This window comes from Cebus imitator, unplaced genomic scaffold, assembly GCF_001604975.1.
Source record: "Cebus imitator isolate Cc_AM_T3 unplaced genomic scaffold, Cebus_imitator-1.0 Scaffold322, whole genome shotgun sequence".
Taxonomy (NCBI): Eukaryota; Metazoa; Chordata; class Mammalia; order Primates; family Cebidae; genus Cebus; species Cebus imitator.
In genome coordinates, this window is record NW_016107637.1 from 455,774 (window position 1) to 475,789 (window position 20,016).

The following is a 20,016-nucleotide window of genomic DNA, read 5'->3' on the forward strand; positions in this document are numbered from 1 at the left end:
AGCTCCCGGGCCCGCCACTCACGGCAGTCGTCCTCGTCGCTGTGGTCCGAGCAGTCATCGTCCTCGTCGCATCTCCACACAGAGGGGATGCAGCGCTCATTTCGGCACCGGAATTGGTCCTCTTCGCACTCCTTGGCCGGCCCTGCGTGGGGAGGGAGCGTGAGCTAGATCAGCGGACTCGGCCCCGCTCCCCACCTTGCAGCCCCTGCCACCCGGAAGGGTCCGCTGGGGAAGCGGAAAGGGGACGATTATGGAGACTCCAGGAGCTTCGGGGACACTCGACCCAAAGGGAGGGAACGATGGCAGGGAGTCGGTGGATGAAGGGCCGCTGGGTGGCACGAAGAGACCAGGCACCTCCTTACAGCATCACACGACTAGGGCATACTCTCCATTCAGACGCACTCACCCGCACACACGACCCATAGTCACGGATCCGCGCAGATACAGTCCATAGGGAGCCCCCGCACCCGCGCGCCACGCGCACTGGGAGCCGCGGGCACATGCCCCTGGCAGGCAGTCCCTCTCCCTCCGCCGCGCGCAGGGGTCTGCAGAAACGCATTGTCAAGCGGAGCAGCCGCCTGGCTCCGCTCATTACCGCCGCGAAGCGCGCGTGTCAAATAAACCCCTACGGCGAGAACCACAGAGCTCATCCGGAACCATGAACAGTCGCCCCTCCCGCAAAGTTCCCCGCCGGCCAAGCCCCCTGCACCCCTCCCCCAAGAGCCTCTGCCCCGAGGGCAGAGCCCTCATCACTGAGGCCCGAGGGTGCGGGGGGGCCGAGGGCAAATTCAGGAATAGCTCCGTCGCGGGGAGCCTGTCTTGCCTGGCGCCCCCAACAGCCCAGGGTTCGCGCCCCGCCCCGCCCCGCCCCATCCCGGACCTCCGGGCCGCGCTTTGTTGGCGGCCGGGGCGGCTCAGAGCCGAGCCTGGGACCGGCCGCACGCACCTTGGCCGCCGAGCACCGGATCAGCCGCCGCCGCCGCTGCGAGATGCTGGAGCCGCAGCAGCAGCAGCAGCGCCAGCAGCGCCAGCGGCCGGAGCGCGCCCCGCTCGGGGCGGCCCATGGCGGGCCCCGGGCTCCCCGCGCCGCCGCAGCCGCCGCCGCCCCTCAGCTCTCCGAGTCCTTGCCGTGGCGCCGGGTCTGCCGCTGCCCCCGCCGCCGCTGCCGCCCGCCCCGGCTCCTCGGCTGCATTTCAAGCAGGTTCGGTGACGCTCGGCTGCGGGGCGGGCTCAGGCTGGGCGCGCGGCCCCGGCCCTGGGCGGCCGCCGCCGGCGCGCGCGCTCCCTCCCGCTGCCGCCTCCGCCCCACGCTCTCCCTGCCGCCGCCTCCTCGTCCTCCTCCCGCCTGTCCTTGGTCCACTCTTCCCTCAGCCGGCGCTCCACGGCCCTGTTTGGGGCTCGCCTGAGGGCTGGGCTCTGTAGACGCGGGGATGGGCCAGGCGAGCCCCTGACCCCCGGAGGTAGCAGGTCCAGAGGAATCAGCAGAGGCTTCCTGGAGGAGGTGACAGGCAGATCAGAGGCCGAGAGATGTCTAGGAGTGAGCCTGGGCAGGAGGGGAAATGATGTTCCAGGGCGCACAGGCCTGTGCAGTGTATGCGTGGGGCGGACGAGGAAGGGATGGGGGTGGGGTACCAAGATGTGGATGAGCAGGGAGAACCTGGGGGCGCAGGGCTGGACCTCTGCACCTGTCATGGACTCCGGCTGGGATATTATAGATCCTTGTGGCTGGTTTCGTTTCAGTGCCCATGTGCATCTGTGCATGTTGTACGCTCATGTGATCATGGGAGGGGATGTAAGGCAGGTGGCTTGGGCCTGGTGCACAGACTATTCATCGTCGTGGGCTCCAGGGACCTAGGCAGAGGGGCAATCAGGGGGCCCCGCAGGGACGACGAGGAATCCAGGACTCTTCGCTGCAATGGAGAAAGACGAGATGGGGGGGGGCGGGGCACAGAAGGGATGCCATCCCTGCAACTAGGGCACGTGCGATTAGGCCCATGCTGTCCTCCTCTGCTGTCCTCTGCTGGAAGGGGAAAGCACCTCCTCCTCTGGAGGGCTGCAGCCCACCTCACCCACGCTGGGGAGAATGGTGCAGAGAGTAGAGCTGGGATTCGATTTCAGCTGCAGGCTTGTTAGCTGGGTCCAACCCACACAACCTTCTTTAGAGAATGAGATTCCAGGGCATTGGCGGCTCAGCCACCCCACCAGAAAGGGGTTTAGACTCCCCAGAGAGCCCAGCACGGTGCTCCTGCCATCATCACCCCTTCTGTCCCTTGTTCATTCAGTCATTCAGCAAGCACTTCAGGCCCTGTTCTGGGCCAACCCTGTGCTGGGCCTGTGGGTGCAAAGGTGAATCAGACGGGGTACCAAGGTGAATCAGACGTGGTGCCAGCCCCAGAGAGGTCCCTGACCAGTGGAGAGACAGACCATTAGCATACAGACAATGAAATGCAGGCATACTTTCACCTACATGTGCCAAACACCGTTCAAGGCTCAAGGATACAGTGTGGAAACAGTAAGGTTCCTCCCTGCTCCCCTGCAGCTATGTTTTAGTTGGAAGAGATACACACAGAATGAGGAAAACAAAAGATTATTTCAGGTCATCATAACTTCAACGAGAAAAACAAAACAGACAGATGTGAAAGCAATGGGGTAACTGTAGAGAAGGTGATCATGTAAAAGGAGGTGACATTTCACTGAATGGCAAGATGGATCCTGACCCATGAAGATCGAGGGAAGGGCATTCCTGGCAGAGGGAACGGCAATGCAGAGGCCTCAAGGTGGGCTGGGGCCTGATGACAGCGAAGGAGTGGGTGCCTCAGGTGAGGCTAGAGGGAGTTGGCAAGGCTCTGATTACCAGGGCTCTGTAGGCCACAGCCAAGAGTTTGGACTCTGTGTCAAGCACAAAGGTGCCGGGGACTGTGGGACCAAGATAGAAGCCCGTCCTGCCCCCTAAACTCACCGATCTAGCTCAGTCCCTCCTCCTCTTCCACTCAGTGGTCGTAGGGAGGTCAATCCTATCTCCGAGTCTCACTTACTCGTCTGGGAAATGGAAGAGATAAGGAATTTCTGAAATTCATTCCAACTGTAAGATTAGTGTGTGGGCTGAAGTATAGAGGCAGCAGGTGGAAAGATGAAGAGTGCCTGCCTGTGGGTCAGACTGCCTGGGTTTCAGTCTGTTCTTTACCTTTCTAGTTATGTGAACTTGGGCAACTCAAACCCTGTGGCTCAGTTTCTAAACCTGAAAAAGGAGAAAGGTGATATTACTCACCTCACGGGGTTGTGGTGAGGATATTAGATAAGATTGTATATGTACAGCATACAGTAGATAGTAGGTGCATGATAAATGTTAGTTATTGTTACTATTATTCAAACACAATTCCCTGTTCACAAACCTCTGATGGCTTTCTAATACTCAGAACCAAGACTGAGCCCAGGCACCCTCCCACCTCCTCAAGGGAGTCCTTGCTCATACTGTCAACACACAGCCAGTTGCCAAAGTGGGCAACTCCTTGTATCTCAGCAGCCCCCTCAGCAGAGGTCCCCCTGGCTCCTCTCAGCCTCTATCCACTTTAGGCCACTTCCCTGGGCCCCTGCATTCCCTGGGCTTCCCTTTGTCACAGCCCTGACCACCCTGTGTTGCCTGGGTCTGCTTATGCAATTGTCTGCCTAGTCACTCTGCGGGCTCCCGGAGGACAGGAGCCCGCTCGCCTGCATTCTTGGATTCTTGGCACAGGGCACATTTGACCAATGCTTGTTTCTGTCTTTATTGAAGGTTTTTGTACCCCTAGGAGGACTGCGTCTTCCTCATCTTTGTCTTCGGAAGATAAATACAAGGCCTGACACATAGCAAGCATTAGGTAAGCTACGTGTGCTTGAAAAAGTTAAAAGAAAACTGCATAAAATAATAGCAATAGCTAATATTGATTGTATACTTGCTGGGGGTCAGGCACCATTCTAAATGTTTTACTTTTTTATTTTATTTTATTTTATTTTGAGGAGTCTCTCTGTCACCCAGGCTGGAGTGCAGTGGCGCCATCTCGGCTCACTGCAACCTCCATGTCCTGGGTTCAAGCAATTCTCCTCCCTCAGCCTCTGGGGTAGCTGGTATTACAGGCGCCTGTCACCACGCCCAGCCAATTTTGGCATTTTTAGTAGAGATGGGGTTTCACCACATTGCCCAGGCTGGTCTCGATCTCCTGACCTCAGGTGATCTGCCCGCCTTGGCCTCCCAAAGTGCTGGGATTACAGACGTGAGCCACAGCACCCAGCTTAAATTCTTTTTCCTGTTTAATCCTTATGACATCTTTATGAGGCAGGTTTTGTGTTTATCCTATTTTATAGATGGGTAAACTAAACAGCAGAGCGGTCACACAGCTAGGAAATGACGAAGCCTGCGTGGGAACCCAGAGGGTGGAAGTGGGAATTTTTCAGGGCACATAAACTGGTTAATTTCTGTGAGGGGCAAAGGGAGAAAGCCCAGTCCTTGAAACATGAGACACCAAATGGCCACTGAGGTCCTGGTACAGCTTCTGCCACCCAGTTGACTCCCTGTCCTCCGCTATCCTCTCTCCATCCTGGGCTGACTCAAGCTTACAGACACTGCCTACCCTAAGTTTCCAAAGAAAACTCCTACACCCAACTCCAAATGTTATGAATTCCCCCATGAGACAGATGTAGGTGACATTTCATCTGCTGTCAGCATGGTGCCCTGCCACTCCAAGTCTCCATGTTGGCCCCCAGCAGCCCACTCTCTGCACGCTATCTACTCTTTTACTCTGCCCCCCAGGAACTGGAGCTTCAGACCTCCGCCAGGCTGTGCCCTCTGCCTAGAACACTCCTGCATGGGTTGGCTTCTGTTTGCCCTTTGGGCCTCACCTCCAATGCCTCCTCATCTGGGAAGCCTTCTAGCCTCCTACACAGAGATCCTCCCTGCTCCTCTGGGCCCCCGTGGTGCTGTGCGTCCCAATCTCCCTGATCACACTGGACTGTCGTTGTTGGCTCCTCCATCCAGTGGGAGCTCCTCCAGTCAGAAACAGGATCATCCTGGTTCTTGCTCTGTCCCCAGTAATGACACCTCTCCAGGGCCAGAGGGCCTTCTGTGCTCACCTCACCCAGACTGCTCTGGCAGGCCTTGTGCTAGGTGAGGGACACAGATGAACAAGACTCTACCTCTTCCCTGGAGGATCTCTGGTGTGGAGGCAGAGAGACCCTGGACAGAGAGTGTCAGCCCAGGGGAACAAGAGCCAGGGAGGGGTCTGTTAAGGGGCCTCAGATTCCACCGCCAGGGACCTTAGGCCGAGTCACCAGCCCAGCCAGGGTCAGAGACCAGCAGCCCCAGGCCAATCACAGCCGAGCTGCAAGGGCAAGGGCGCGCTCCACTGTCCTTCACTGTGCGCCTCACTTACACTTCACTTCACTTCTCCACTGCCTTCACATAGTACTGCGAGCCCATGACACACTTCTCTGTGTCACTGTCTCTGTGTTTGTGTCTCTGTCCCTTTCCCCCTCTCTCTCTGAGCAGGCAAAATGTCCTGATTCCTGTAAAAGAGAGATTCTAATTTATTACCTGAACTTTACATAGATCCAAACGGCCATGGTTTAAACCACCTGTTGCCCGTGTGACCTGGGGCAAGTTACTTTTATGCCTCAATTCTCTCATTTGCAAAACATGGATAGCATTAGCTAATGTTTCCTAATGCTGTCAATTACCTATTGCTGCCAAACAAATTACCCGAAAACTTAGCAGCTTCAAACAGAAATACACATTTATAATCTTTCACAGTGTCTGTGGGCCAGGAACTGGGGAACAGCTTAGCTGCATGGGTCTAGTTCTGGGTCTCTCATGAAGTTGTAGTCAAGATGTTGGTGAGGCCGCAGTCCTCTGAAGGTTTAACTGGGACTGGAGTGTCTGGGCCGGCTCACTCACATGGCTGGCAAGTCCCTTTTGGCTGGTGGCAAGAGGACTCCATTTTTCACCATGTGGCTCACTCCAGAGGACTGCTTGAGTGCCCACATGACATAGCTGGCTTTCCCTAGGGAGACTGATCAAAGAAAGAGAAAGCAATGAAGTCACAACGTCTTATATGAGCTGACCATGGAAGTCATGCTCCCTCCTCTCTGCAATATCCTGTTGGTTACATAGCTCAACCCTATTCTATGCAGAAGGGAATTACATAGGAATGTGACTCCCAGGAGGTCTATATGGGGGCTATCTTGGAGGCTTGCTGCCACACTGTCGTATGATTTGTGAGAATGAATTAAGTTAATACAGTTCTTCTTCTGTATCCATGGGGGACTGGTGCCAGGACCTCCTACTGATACCAAAATCCTCAGATGCTCAAGTGCCTGATAGAAACTAATGCAGTATTTGCATATAATCTGTATACATCCTCCTGTATACTTTACATCATCCGTCATCTCTAGGCTTTTTATAATACCTATACAATGTAAACGCTATGTAAATAGTTGTTATGCTGTATTGTTTAGGGAATAATGACAAGGAAATAAAAGCCTGCACATGTTCAGTACAGATACGATTTTTTTTCCTGAATATTTCTGATCTGCCGTTGGTTGAATCAAGGATTTGGAACCCATGGATAGAGAGGGCCAACTATGTATACACTTATGCAGTGTGTACTAGGCACTCAAAGCCCTTCTAGGAACTTAGGTATATACTATATAAGTCTTCGCTATCATTATTGCCATTGTGGTTGTTTCTGCTACGCAGTAAGAACTCTGTAAGGGTTATCTACAGTTAATATTAGATGCATTATTGCTATTCGCTGCAGAACCCCTTCACTGTGCAGAGGAACGGAGAGGATGAAGGTGGTTCCGGGGTTCGTAGAAAATCAGCCTCCGTGTCTTGCCTCTTGGCCATGTGCTTTCAGGAGGGTGGAGTCACAGTACCTCCTCCTCCACTGCCTCATGTAGGATACTGAGTGGGTCCTGCTCTCTCTCTGGGCCTGGGTTGCCCATCTCTAACCTGAGGGGTTGCCCTAGGTCACTATTTCCTGTAACTGCAATCATTCCCATCCGCTTGAGTGACTTTCTCTATTTCCCCTTACCTGCTATTGCCTTCCCAGTGTTCCCCTTAATTCCTTTCACTTAGATTTAGCTTCATCCTAAGCAATAATCTCCATGAAATCACAGGCTTGATACGCTTATTATGTTTTTCCAATACACATTAAAGTAAATGTGTGGCTATTCATGTAAACAATGAGCCTCTGTGCCTGCAGATGTGTCTCTTTTCTCTAAGGGCCATCAGCTCTGAGCTCCCTGTTTCTTCCAGGGCGGATGGAGGGCAGGAGCCCTGACTGCTCTGCCCATGCTGACAGGCATTCCTCAAGGTGACTTGTAGGTGGCTCAGGCCCTGGGTGCTCACCCTGAGTCACATGGCCTTCGGGGACAGGCTTAGTACCTTTCTGTTGCTTCTATTTGGGGTTTGTTTTTATTTTTTAAATTGTTTTTTATATTTTTATTGATTGACTGGTTGAGACAGGGTCTCGCTCTGTCACCCAGGCTGGACTGCAGTGGTGCAATCTCGGCTCACTGTAATTTCCATCCACCCCCGCCCCCCACCAGCCTGAGACACAAGCGATCCTCACACCTCAGCCTCCCGAGTAGCTGGGACTACAGACACACACCACCACATCTGGCTAAGTTTTGTATTTTCTTTTTTAAGTAAAGACAGGGTTTCGCCATATTGCCCAGGTTGGTCTTGAACTTCTGAGCACAGGCGATCACCCGCCTCAGCCTCCCAAACTGCTGGGGAGTACAGGGGTGAGCTACCTCAAAATCCCCTTCCGTCCTCCCCACCAGCCCCAGAAACCACCATTCTACTTCCTTTATTTATGAGTTTGACTACTCTAGGTACCTCATGTAAGTGGAATCATACAGTATTTATTCTTTTGTGAGTGGCTTATTTCACTTAGGGTGACACCATCAAGGTTCATCCATGTTGTAGCACGTGTCACAGTTCCCTTCCTTTTTAAGGATGGGGATACTGCATTGTATGTCTATTCCACATTTTGTTTCTTCATTCACCCATCCGGAGACACTCCGGTTGGTTCCGCATTTTAGCTGTTGTGTATAATGCTGCTATAAACATGGGTGTACAAATATCTCTTCAAGTCCTTGCTTTCAGTTCTTCTGAATATACTCAGAAGTGGAATCTCTGGATCATACTGTGTTTCTAGTTTTTGTTTTTTGAGGAACCACCATCGTGTTTTCCGCAGCAGTTGTATCATTTTATGCCCCCGCCGACGATGTGTAAGAGTTCCAGTTTCTCTATGTCCTGGCCAAAACTTGTTATTTTCTGTTTTGGTTTTAGTTTGTTTGTTTTTGAGACGGAGTCATGCTCTGTCGTCAGGCTAGAGTGCAGTGGTGCAGTCTCGGCTCACTGCAACCTCTGCCTCCCGGGTTCAAGTGATTCTTCCACCTCAGCCTCCCAAGTAGCTGGGACTGCAGGTGCGTGCCACCATGGCCGGCTAATTTTTGTATTTTTAGTAGAGACGGGGTTTCACCATGTTGGCCAGGATGGTCTTGATCTCTTGACCTCGTGATCTGCCTGCTTCAGCCTCCCAAAGTGCTGGGATTACAGGCGTGAGCCACCGCGCTCGGCCTGTTTGTTTTTTATAACACAGAGCTTTGTTGAGTTGTAAGAATTGTTATATCTTTTAGATATTAACCCCTTATTAGATATATGGTTTGCAAATATTTCCTCCCATCCCCATCATCAGCCTTTTCACTCTATTTATTCTGCCCTTGGTACACAGAATTTTTCAATTTTGATGTAGTCCAATCTATTTTTTCTTTTGTTGCCTGTGCATTTGATGTCATATTCTGAAAATATTTCTATATGATCACAATAAAATAAATGCTATTCATAGGGGGCCATGATTAATACTGTTTTCCTACACACCTTTGTGTTTTCCCTGGAATTAATAATTGTTATGTTTTGCTTTATTGCTTTATTGCTTGCTTAGTTTTCTATGTATTACTCTCTCCTTCCCCTCTAAGCTCTCCCTCATTTGTGTAAATCTCATCTTGCTACAATCACTCACATTCAATACAGTAATCCCCACTTATCTGGAGTTTCACTTTCTGCAGATTCATTTGCCCAAGGTCAACCGTGGTCTGAAAATATTAAATGGGAAATTCCAGAAAGAAACAATTTGTAGGTTTTCAGATGCGTGCTATTCTGAGTAGCACGATGAAACCTCGTGTTGTCCAGCTTCGTCCCACCTGGGACGTGAATCACCCCTTTGTCCGGTGGGTCGGCGCTATAGACGCTACTCTCCCATCACTCACTCAGCAGCCCCCTCAGTTACCAGATCAACTGTCACAGTATGGCAGTGCTTCTGTTCCGGTCATCCCTATTTTACTTGATTATGGGCTCCAAAGCGTGAGAGGAGTGCTGCTGGGATTCCGAACACTTTATGCCAAAGGGAAGCTGTAAAGTACTTCCTTTAAGCAGAAAGGTGAAAGTACTTGACTTAATAAGAAAATTAAAAAACAAAATTGCGTGCCGTGGTTGCTAAGATCTACAGTAAGAATGACTCTATTCATGAAATCGTGAAGAAGGAAAGCAATTTGTGCTAGTTTTGCTGTTGCACCTCAGGCTGCAAAAGTTACAATCTCGTGTGATGAGTGCTTTGTAATGATGGAAAAGGCATTAAATTTGTGGGTGCAAGACACAAATAGAAACATGTTCTGATTGACAGCAATCAGGTTCCATTGTGGGTATTGGAATGTATCCCTGAGGATAACGGGGGAGCACTGTATTCTACCCACTTACTCCTTTTGAAGAAGTCTCTGTGGATTTCTGACTGCTGCGTCCTGGACTGGCTGATGGCAAGGCCAGCTGCTCTGGTTGTCACTTGGATACTGTTGTGCACCTTTCTCCTGGGTTGAACCCCTCAATTCCTAGATCCCATGTCTTCCTCTTTCTGGGTTCACTGCTTTCTTTGGGGGAACACGTACCCATAGCTTTCTTTTTGTTTTACTTTTTGTTTACATATTTATTTATTTTATTTTATTTTTTGAGATAGAGTCTCCCTCTGTCACCCAGGCTGGAGTGCAGTGGTGTGATCTCGGCTCACTGCAGCCTCTGCCTCCTGAGTTCAAGCAATTCTTCTGCCTCAGTCTCCCGAGTACCGAGACTACAGGTGCGTGCCACCATGTCTGGCTAATTTTTGTATTTTTAGTAGAGACGGGGTTTCTCCATGTTGGCCAGGCTGGTCTCGAATTCCTGACCTCAGGTGATCCGCCGGCCTCAGCCTCCCAAAGTGCTGGGATTATAAGTGTGAGCCACTGCACCTGGCCACGTATATCTATACCTTTCTAAAGGATGTGTTTGAGGTAAAATCTAAAGACCTTGCATTTCTAAAAGTGCCTCACATTTAGTCAGATAGTTTGACCAGGTATAAATTTCTAAACTCGAAATATTTTTCCCTCTGAATTTTGAAGGCTTGCTCCATTGTCTTCTAGTTTCTGCTGAGAAGTCCAAGGCCATTCTTTTTCCTAATCTTTTATACAGGCTCTGTTCTCTCTGGAAGCTGTGTCCTCAGTGGGTCTTTTCTTTAAGAGATGGGGTCTCATTGCCACCTAGGCTGGAGTGCAGTGGCACAATCATCGCTCACTTTAGCCTTGACCTCCTGAGTTCAAGGATCCTCCTGCCCCAGCCTCCTGAGTAGCTGGGACTACAGGCTCACACCACTGTATCTGCTTAGCCTTGGTGTGTCTTGAAGTGAATCGATTTCCATTCATTGTGCTGGGCATCCAGTGGGTCCTCATGGACAAACTAATCATCTTCATTTTGGAGACAATTTAAAAGAAGTACCTCTATAATGATTTTATTTTTTTCTTTCAGGAACTCCTTAATTATTCAAATACTGGACCCCCAGGCCAGTTTTCTATATTTCTTACATCTTTTTTTTTCCACCTGTTTTTTTAAATCGCATTTTGCTCTTCATTCTGGAAATTTTCTTCAACTCTTCACAGTTTTTTGTTATTTTTCAAAAATTTATCTTTTCATATTTCCAACAGCCTTTTGTTTGTTCTTTCACTGTTCCTTTTTTCAGAGTATCTCATTCTTTTTTCATTTGCAATATTTTCTCTTATTTCTTTGAGGATTCTAGTAATGTTTGTTGTTGTTTCTGTTGAAGTATTTCTCACCATGCCTAATCTCTTCTTTGTCCAAGTTAATTTTTTTTCTGATTGTTGAAAAGACAAGCCACAACCTGGGGGAGTACATTACAGCACAAATCACGCACAAAGCCTCACTATCCAGAGTGCACAAAGAATTCTTACAAATCAGTAAGAAGACAGCTCAATTAAAAAAGAGAAAAAGATATGAATGAGCATTTCTAGCAGAAAAATATGAATGAAAAATAAACCAAAATAAAAAGATTCTCAGCCTTATAGAAATCAGGAAAATGGAAATTAAGACCACAGGAAGATTTTCCATAGAAAAGGGGTCGCGTGGTGGCAAGTATTGGTGAGGCAGGAATCAACAGGGATCCTTATATGCTCTAATGCAGTGTAAATTGCTGCAACCACTTAAGAATATTGCGATTTCATTACTAAGTGTAAACCCTAGAGATACGCTTGTGTGCAAGCACCCAGAGACAGGTGCAAGGATATTCACGGCAGTGCTGTTTATGACCGCGAAAACCTGGAAACCACCCTAATGTCCGTAACAGTAAAATGAATTAATTGTGGCATCACCATATAATGAAATCCTATACAGCAGTGGCAATGAATCTAACGTAGCTGTGGCCAACTACAAGAAGGAATTTAGAAATATAATGTGGAGTGGGAAAGGCCTGTTGCAGAAGACTACAGGCAACAGGATCCGACACTTATAAGCCTCCAAAACAAGCAAACTTCAACGATTTTGTTTAGGCTTTCATACGTAGGTGGTAAAAGTATGTTTGTTTGTTTTTAATGAGAGGATGAGTCACAAAATTTAAGATAGTAGTTACTTCTGTAGGGAAGGCAGGGAAATGGGACAAGGAAGAAGGCCACAGCAATGATCATCTCATGTTTCAGTTGGGTTCAAAGGTGTTCATTATTACAGTGCTTCACAATGATGACCCTACATTTGGTGTTTCTAGGACAATCTTGGTTTACATCTATTGTCTCAACGTAATTATTCAGTATAAGCTTTTCCTTTCCCAGAAAGTTTCTAATGTAGACAATAAATGATTTTGGCCAACTTATTTCTTATAAAATGCAACATGCATCTCTTTTCTATGTATCTGTTATTCCATAATCTATATAGGGTTTTTTGTTTGTTTGTTTGTTTGTTTTATGAGACAGGGTCTCTCTCTGTTGCCCAGGCTGGAGTGAAGTGGCATGATCTGAGCTCACTGCAACCTCTGCCTCCAGGTTCAAGTGATTCTTGTGCCTTGGTTTATCGAGTAGCTGGGATTACAGGGGCCTGCCACCACACCTGGCTAGATTTTTGTATATTTAATAAAGACAGGGTTTTGCCATGTTGCCCAGGCTGGTCTCAAACTCCTGGCTTCAAGTGATCTTGCCACCTCAGCCTCCCAAGGCTAGGATTACGCTAAGATTACAAGTGTAAACCACTGCACCTGGCCTCCATAATCCATATAATTTGTAATGCTGGGAGCTTGGCGATAGTCTCATGGGATGTTTGTGGTCTGACCCTGGCATCCTTGTGAACCAGCCTGGGTAACTATCCTTGGGTCCTCAATGAACCAAGCCCTGGAGCCCCCAGTCCCCAGACCGCTCTGGCCACTCTGACTCCCTGTGCCCTTGTCCCCACACCTCACCTGTCCTGGGCCCCACCCTGTCCTTTCCTCTGCTTCTCACTGCCTGTGGAGCCATCTCCCAGGAGCCCTGAAACCTTACCCACAATCCAGGTCCACCCAGGGCCCCTGTGCCAGGCCCCATGCTGGGTTATGTTGGGGACCCATCCTGGGAGCAGCTGGAGATGGAAACTGTGACAACCCAGTGGATCAGGCTGTGACACTGCAGAGGAGAAGGCTCAGCCCAACCCGGGGCCCAGGGAAGGCTGCCTCGGGCTGATTTGAAGTCTGACTGGAGTGAGCTGGTTGTTGGGAAAGTGAGGGAAGAGTGCTCCAGGCAGAGAGGACAAGGTGCAGACAGCAGGGTGGAGAGGCATAGGCAGGGGACGCAGCTCACAGGTCACTGTGAGCAGAGCACAGAGCACAGGGCAGTGCCTGGCGCAAGTGGGGCTGGAAAGGTACCTCCTGGAGCCTTGAATGCCAAGCCCGGGGTCTTGGACTGTCTCCTGAAGGGAGCAAGGAGGCACTGAAGGTATTAGAGTGAAGCAAGAACTACCAGTGAGTCATATCAAGTGAGGTAAGAGGGAAACTGGGAGAGAGGCAGAAGGAGACGAGGCGGCAGAGACATTTTACTGTTCCGCTTCGCCCTGGAAACCCGCTCCCCGACAGCCTCCTCCCCGTGTCCTGCACCCACCACCCCCACACCTATGCATATACACACTGCAGAGCTGGTGGGGGCAGAGTAGCTCTGTGGTCTTATGTGCAAGGGCTGGTGTGGGACTTCCTGGGTTCAAATCCCAGCCTTGCCTCATGTCCTACCTGTGTAACTTCGGGCAGGTGGCTCAATGTCTCCGTGCGTCTAGTTTCCCTGTAAAATGAGGGTGATGGAAGTACTTACCTCATTGAAGCTTAACTGAATCACAGGGACCTGGCACATAGTAAACTCTCAATCACTGTGAGCTGCCATGGTCTCTGGGGTGACACCACCTGCTCTCCTCCAAGACAGAGGAGACTATGCCTGAGGAAGAAGAAACCAGAGAAAGGACAGGAAGGTTTTGTGGCAGACACTAGTCTCAAGATGGCAGTCCCCAGCACAGGGCTGCATGTGTTTGCACCAGTAGACAGGCTCAGATGCAAGGACTCTGGTGTGTCTGCTGCTGCATCCTCCATTCCTAGAGTGATGACTCAATAAATATGTGCTGAATGAATGAATGAATGAATGAAATGTCATGACTTCCAGGTACCCCACTGATGTGGTGTGACTGTGTCCCTACCTAAATCTCTTCTTGAATTGTAGCTCCCATAAGCAGGTGTTGTGGGAGGGACCCAGTGGAGGTAATTGAATCGTGTGGGTGGGTTTTTCTCATGCTGTGCTTATGATAGTGACTAAATCTCAGGAGACAGGATGGTTTTATAAAGGGCAGCTCCCCGACACATGCCCTCTTGCCTGCCGCCATGTAAGACGTGCCTTTGCTCCTGCTTCATCTTCCACGGTGATTGTAAGGCCTCCTCGGCCATATAGAACTGAGTCCATTAAACCTCTTTTTCTTTGTAAATTGCCCAGTCAAGTATGTCTTTATAGCAGCATGAGAACAGACTAATACACCCACTTACAAATAAAGCCCTGAGGTCTCTTTCCTGTCCTCGCCTGGGTGGGTGCAGTGAGTGGAATGTGTAGTCCCTGATGCACCATCTCCGGCCCTTACAGTTTATGGGTCTTCACTGGGCTGTGTCCAGCATCTATCCTGCTGTCTCCCCTACCCTGGGCTGTCCCTGCTCTTGTTGCTTCCCCAGGTGATGGGTGAGAACTGAAGGAGACCCAGCCCCAGCCTGGGGGCCAGGGACCAGGAGACACCTTGGGAGGGCTGGGTCACTTCAGGCAATTCCCTTCACCTCTCTGAGCCTCTTGAAAATGGGCAGAATGATCCCTACAGGTCAGAAGTGTGGAGAGGATCATGGGAGATGACATGCTTAAAGTGACGCACACTGTGGTCTGCATGTCAGCATTGCCCGGCTAGGACTAGGGTGAACCTGTGAGGCACCTGGGGTGCAGGTTCTCCCTAGGTCTGGCCCTGTGCTTGGTAAATGCTGGTAAATGCTGCCTTTTACTACATAAGGGGCAAGGCTGCCAAGAGTGCCCGGAGCAATGGCCCGCAGCCGGGCCTAGGGGAAGGGTCTTGCTGGGCTGGGGATGGTCTGAAACCCAAGTGGCAGGAAGAAAACTGGAGCCAGGAATCAGCTCAGGAGGCCCCTCCCACTCAGGACCATCCTCTCCCCATCCCAAACCCCAAAACCCGCCAGGAGCCCAATAGGTGCATCGTTTCTCTTTTCGTCCATGAGTGGGGGCTGGTGGCCTGGTTTCCCAGGCCCTGCCCCTAGAACCCCCGACCTGTCTCAGGAGATGCCTTCCCAGCCTCAGGCCATAGCCCGCCCAGCCCTCCCTGGGACTGACTCCAGCACAGACACCAGATGGCACCTCTGTGTGTGAGCCGCTGTGGGGTGTTGGATGTTTCCGCATGACTGTACATGTGTGTGCATGTCCATGTGTGGGGAGGGCTATTTCTCCATGTGATCCTGTATGGGTAGCTGAGTCTGTGTGTGCTTGGAAGTATGCTATGAGTGTGTGTGTGTGCACGTGTGTGTGTGTGTGAGCTCTCAGATGTCACCTTGTTGCTCAGGTCACCATTAGCATGTACCCAGGTGTCCGGATTCGAGGCTCATGTGTATGGGTCTGTGCGTTTGTGTAACTGGCCCTTGGGGTGTCCGAGTGTACCCTAGAGGAAGAGAGCTTCTCTATGCACCAGCGTGGATGCATGCTTCTGAGTGTGCTGCTGTGCATCTGGAGGGCTTTGTATGTTTGTGTAAAATTACTAGGTGCGCAGTCTAGGAGTTGAGACAAACAAGACAGTCACAGTGGTGTGTGAGGCTGTGTGGCCATGGAGTTTCAGAGGAAGGGTGGACAAGCTGCCTGCAGGGAGACGGAAGGCTTTCTGGAGGAGAGTGGGAGAGGCTTCAGGTGGAGGGAGCTGCAGGAGAACAGGTCCAGAAGGTGGAAAGCACGTATTGAAGCAAGGCTGGAGATGTCTCCTCACTTAAGACCTGGAATGGCAGAATATAGGACAGGAGAAGGCAAAGAATATGGTCACAGCTCCGGCAGGGCCTGCTATGGACTCCCGGGTCTAGGCTCAGAGAAGGAAGGCCCTGGTGAGGTTGGAAAACATGCAGCAGACGGCTCCTCTTCCTGTATCAGCTGGGCCAGGCTTGCCCCAGGTTTCTAGGGAGATGGATGGCAGGGCTCCAGCATTGTTCTTGGGCTGATCCTTCTCTTTCCCAGGGGTGATGGCCTGTGCACCCAACCAGACCCAACCAGATCTGGAATGAGGGGGATGGGGAGCTTTCTGGGACGGGAATCCCTGTGCCCTGAATCCTCATTGCTGGCTCTGTTGCTGGCTTCATAATTCTGGAGATAGGAGCAGAGGCCATGGGGATAGCGGGTCAGCATGCCCCATCAGGCCGGTGCTCTGTGCTCATGAGCAGTGGGTAAAAAAACAACAACGACAAGGACGTGGGAGCCTAAGGCTTGGATTTAAAGTCTGACTCCACCACACACTTGTCTGTAACCTTGAGCAAATCACCTAACTTGTGCTTTCAGTTTCTCTGTGCCTCAGTTTCCTGATTTGTAATCGGGGAATGATAATAGATTGATGCCTGTCCATAGTATGATCTGTGGATTAAACTAGTAATATGTTAAAAATGCTTATAACAGCACCTGGCCCAATAAGGAAAGGCTATGGAAACATTAGCTACTATTGTATGATTATTTCTTTACATGCTCATAACCACTATATGAGGCCCACATGATTTCCTTCACTTCAAGAACACAGGCTTTGGACTCACCCAGGCCTCAGTCTGAATCCTGACTCTGAATCCAACCCCAGCTGTGTGAACCCAGGAATGATACATGCCAGGCTCTGAGCCCAGTGCCTGGGGCAGGGTACACACTTCTGACATTCATAAAAGGTGAGGAGCCAGAACCAGCGAGGTTAAGCGGTTTGGCCGTGGTCTCAGGGCCAGTAAGGAGTAGGGCTGGGACTGGAACGTGGAGGGTCTGACCAGAGGCCCAGGCACCTCTCCCCTGCCAAGCTGCCTCTCCTCTGGGTCTTGGAGTCCCCATCTGTAAGGCGAGTTGCTATACTGAGGGGGCCTGCTGGGTGGGCCAGCAGGGAAGGATGGTGCTGGGTCAGACTGCAGGGCTGGAGGGGAGTGGAAGAAGCCCAAAGCCCCAACCGGGATCAGAATCATAGTCCCATGACCGGAGCCTTCTGCTCTACCCAGAGATCTGCCCCTGCACCCAGCTCCTCACCAGAATGGGCTCCTTGGCGGGGGCCCCCCAGTGTCACATATGTCTCCATCTGTTCCCTACCAACAATCCTGTGACCTTGGGTGAGTCTCTCAACCTCCGCCAGCTTCGGTGGCCTCATCTGGGCACCACGCAAACTCCCTGGTGGTGAAAGTCCCTGACTTGTGCATCAATGGCTAGCGCTTGCTGGGCACCTGCTGGGTGCCAGGCTCTTTTCTAGGCACTTTACCTGCATCAATTAAGTTAATCCTCCCACCAGCCCTGTAAGTGGCATACTGCTCCCAGGATGGGATGAAGTCCCGCACCCTGGTGAGGGAGAAATTAGATAACGGAAGAAAATTGCTGTGAATGGGGCTGTGCACCTGGTAAATGCTACATACGTGTTGATTTTCTTGCTATTATTATTCCCAGCACTTCCAAGTTGGTTTTTGTTTTGTTTTGTTTTGTTTTGTTTTAGAGATGAGGTCTCACTATGTTGTTCAGGCTGGATTTAAACTCTGGGCTCAAGCGATCCCCTCGCCTCAGCTTCTCAAGTAGCTGGGGCTATAGGCATGAGCCACCTCACTCAGCTCCGGCACTTCCAAGTTTGCAAAACACCAGGACCTCCGTGCTCCCCTGGGAAAGTGGAGGGAGCAGGCATTATTACTCCATTATTGCTGCATTCATCTGTTCTCCATTCATTCATTCATCAACCCAGCATCCATCCAAGGACCAGGCCTGGGCCAGGTGCTCTGGGGATCCTGACAAGAGGCTACAGGCTTCCAGCTTTGGTCAGGGGCAGAAAGCCCACTGGCCTTCAGGGACTGCATGGCCTGCAGGGACTGGGGAGTGAGACTGGGTGGCTACCTGGCGGGGATGGGGACCCAGTGAGACCAGATCTTCTGATTCTTCTAGAAAAGCTAAAGATTTAGATTTCTGTGTAAAATATCCTGATCTTTTATCATCTTTTAAATATTTGCAACCAATTTGATTAAAACAAAACAAATGTCAGACACAGGGTCTTATGCATGTAATCCCAGCACTTTGGGAGGCCGAGGTGGGAGGATTGCTTGGACTTTGATACCAGCCTGGGCAACATAGCAAGACCTCTACTAAGAATGAAAAATTAGCTGGACATGGTAATGCATGTCTGTAGTCCCAGCTACTCCGAAGGTTGAGTCTGGGAGATCCAGGCTGCAGTAAGCTATAATTGTGCCACTGCACTCCAGCTTGGGCAACAGAGTAAGACCCTGACTCAAATAAAGAAACAAGCAAAAAAGAGAGAAAAGACAGCACTGTGCAGGCTGTGTTCTGTCTAGGGAGTGAATGTTTAACACCCTCCCACCCTGGCCTGGCATTCCAGACCCTTCTCTGTTTGGGCCTTGCTCTCCTCCCCTTGCCTCACCCCTTGAGGACCTTGCTCTGGGATGTCCACCATCTGTCACACCTTCTTCCTTCCCAAGCCTGTTCACACCTCTGAGCCTTTGCATATGCTGTGTGCCCTGCCTTTTATTTGCCCTTTGTCTAATGTTTGAGGCCATGTACACGGGAGCTGCTCTACACACAGAGATCCAAAAGCAAGCACAAAGGGCAAAGACCCTCCCCTCAGAGAACTTACATTCTAGTGGGGAGCCAGAAAATAAAGAAATCAGTAAAATCATGATGGATGGCAGTAAGGACTGTGCTCAAAAACTAAAGCAGGGAATGGGGACTGGGGTTGCTGAGGCAAGGAAGATGCCAGAATTTTAAACAAGGCTGCCAGGGAAGATCTTGTTGGCTGGGCCCAGCCCAGGACTTCTCCACTTTGGGAGAAGCCTGTGCACCTGGGAATCAAGGGTCTGAATCTGGGCCATTCCAGCAGGGCTTCCTGGAGGAGGTGTCCAATGACGGCCTTGGGGGATGGGAAGGAAGTGGTTACTATGTAGGGTATGAGGGTCCTGAGGAGAGATTCTTAGTGCAAGCTGGGAGTTAATTCACTCCTGACCTGCTGGGCACCAGGCAGGGTGGGTAGGGGATAGCCTTCACCCCAAGGCTGGGCTTTGAACCCAGACTATTGGCCCAAGGCCCTCATTACCAGGAGCCTTTGGCTCTCACCAGGCCCCATTCTCCTGCATCAGGAACTACCGGGGCTGAGGCAGCAGGTGGCTGTGTCTGGAGCCAGACAGGGAGAATATACATGAGGTAGGAACAAGGCCAAGTGAAGTCCTGGTGACCAGACGCTGTGTGGCCTGTGGGGCAGGCAGGTGGACACAGAGGACGCTGGACTGGGCCTTCCTAGGGGCTCTCGTGCCATCCTCTGCCAACATTGACCAGGGAGTGCAGTTGTGGCCAAGATGCCACAGGACACTCTTCTTTTATTTATGGATTTAATTTATCCCATGCATCATGCTGACAGCTTGGAATTAGGTGGCTGCAGGGGCCCTGGCCTGGCTCCTCTGTGATTCCGCCTATGCTATGGCCAGCTGGGCCCCGAGGTGTTTCTCTGCTGCTGATTTGTGCCCGAGGCCCCAGGGGGTGGGGTGGTTTAGCTGCTATTTGTGGAAGGCCCTGAGATGTGCCAACCTGACCTATAATCATTCCTTATCCTTGGGCCCAGAGCAGGCTCACTGCCCCTATTTTGCAGGTATGGAAGGCAAGGCCCAAGATGACATGATGAGTCTGTGGCATAGGCCCAGGGAGTGCTGCGTCCTGGCTGGCACTTGCCACCGTCTACTCTAGCTCGGGATTTTGTCAGCCAGGTCTCCCAGCCAGGAGGAGAGTGTTACCTGCTCCCATCAGTGGGCATGCGTGGAGGGAGGAGCGCACTGGGGGAGGGAGAGTGAGTTAGTCTGTTCTCACTCTGCTGTAAGAAATACCAGAGACTGGGTAATTTATAAAAGAAAGAAGCTTTTTTTTTTTTTT

The 20,016-nt window shown here is 50.9% G+C and overlaps 1 protein-coding gene and 1 long non-coding RNA gene across 15 annotated transcripts in view; one reads left to right on the plus strand and one right to left on the minus strand.

The window, feature by feature from the left end:
* The window catches only part of LRP8 (LDL receptor related protein 8), a 77,896-nt gene extending 76,706 nt beyond the window's left edge, over positions 1–1,190 (minus strand). For 6 of the 12 annotated variants that reach the window (XM_017504398.2, XM_017504396.2, XM_017504392.2 and 3 more), the window contains exons 1-2: positions 947–1,185; positions 23–142 (exon numbers count right to left, since the gene is read on the minus strand). In XM_017504398.2, the coding sequence (XP_017359887.1) occupies positions 23–142; positions 947–1,064 (238 nt within the window). In that variant the 5' untranslated portion in view covers positions 1,065–1,185. Of the gene's footprint in view, positions 1–22; positions 143–946 lie in introns of all 12 variants that reach the window. The other 6 variants (XM_017504403.2, XM_017504402.2, XM_017504401.2 and 3 more) reach the window with 3 other exon arrangements.
* A 109-nt stretch (positions 1,191–1,299) lies between these two features.
* Positions 1,300–20,016, plus strand: part of LOC119467720 — a 31,285-nt gene continuing 12,568 nt past the window's right edge. For 2 of the 3 annotated variants that reach the window (XR_005196316.1, XR_005196317.1), the window contains exons 1-2: positions 1,300–1,501; positions 3,773–3,857. This is a non-coding gene — a long non-coding RNA (uncharacterized LOC119467720). Of the gene's footprint in view, positions 1,502–3,772; positions 3,858–10,045; positions 10,082–20,016 lie in introns of those variants that run through there. The other variant, XR_005196315.1, reaches the window with a different exon arrangement.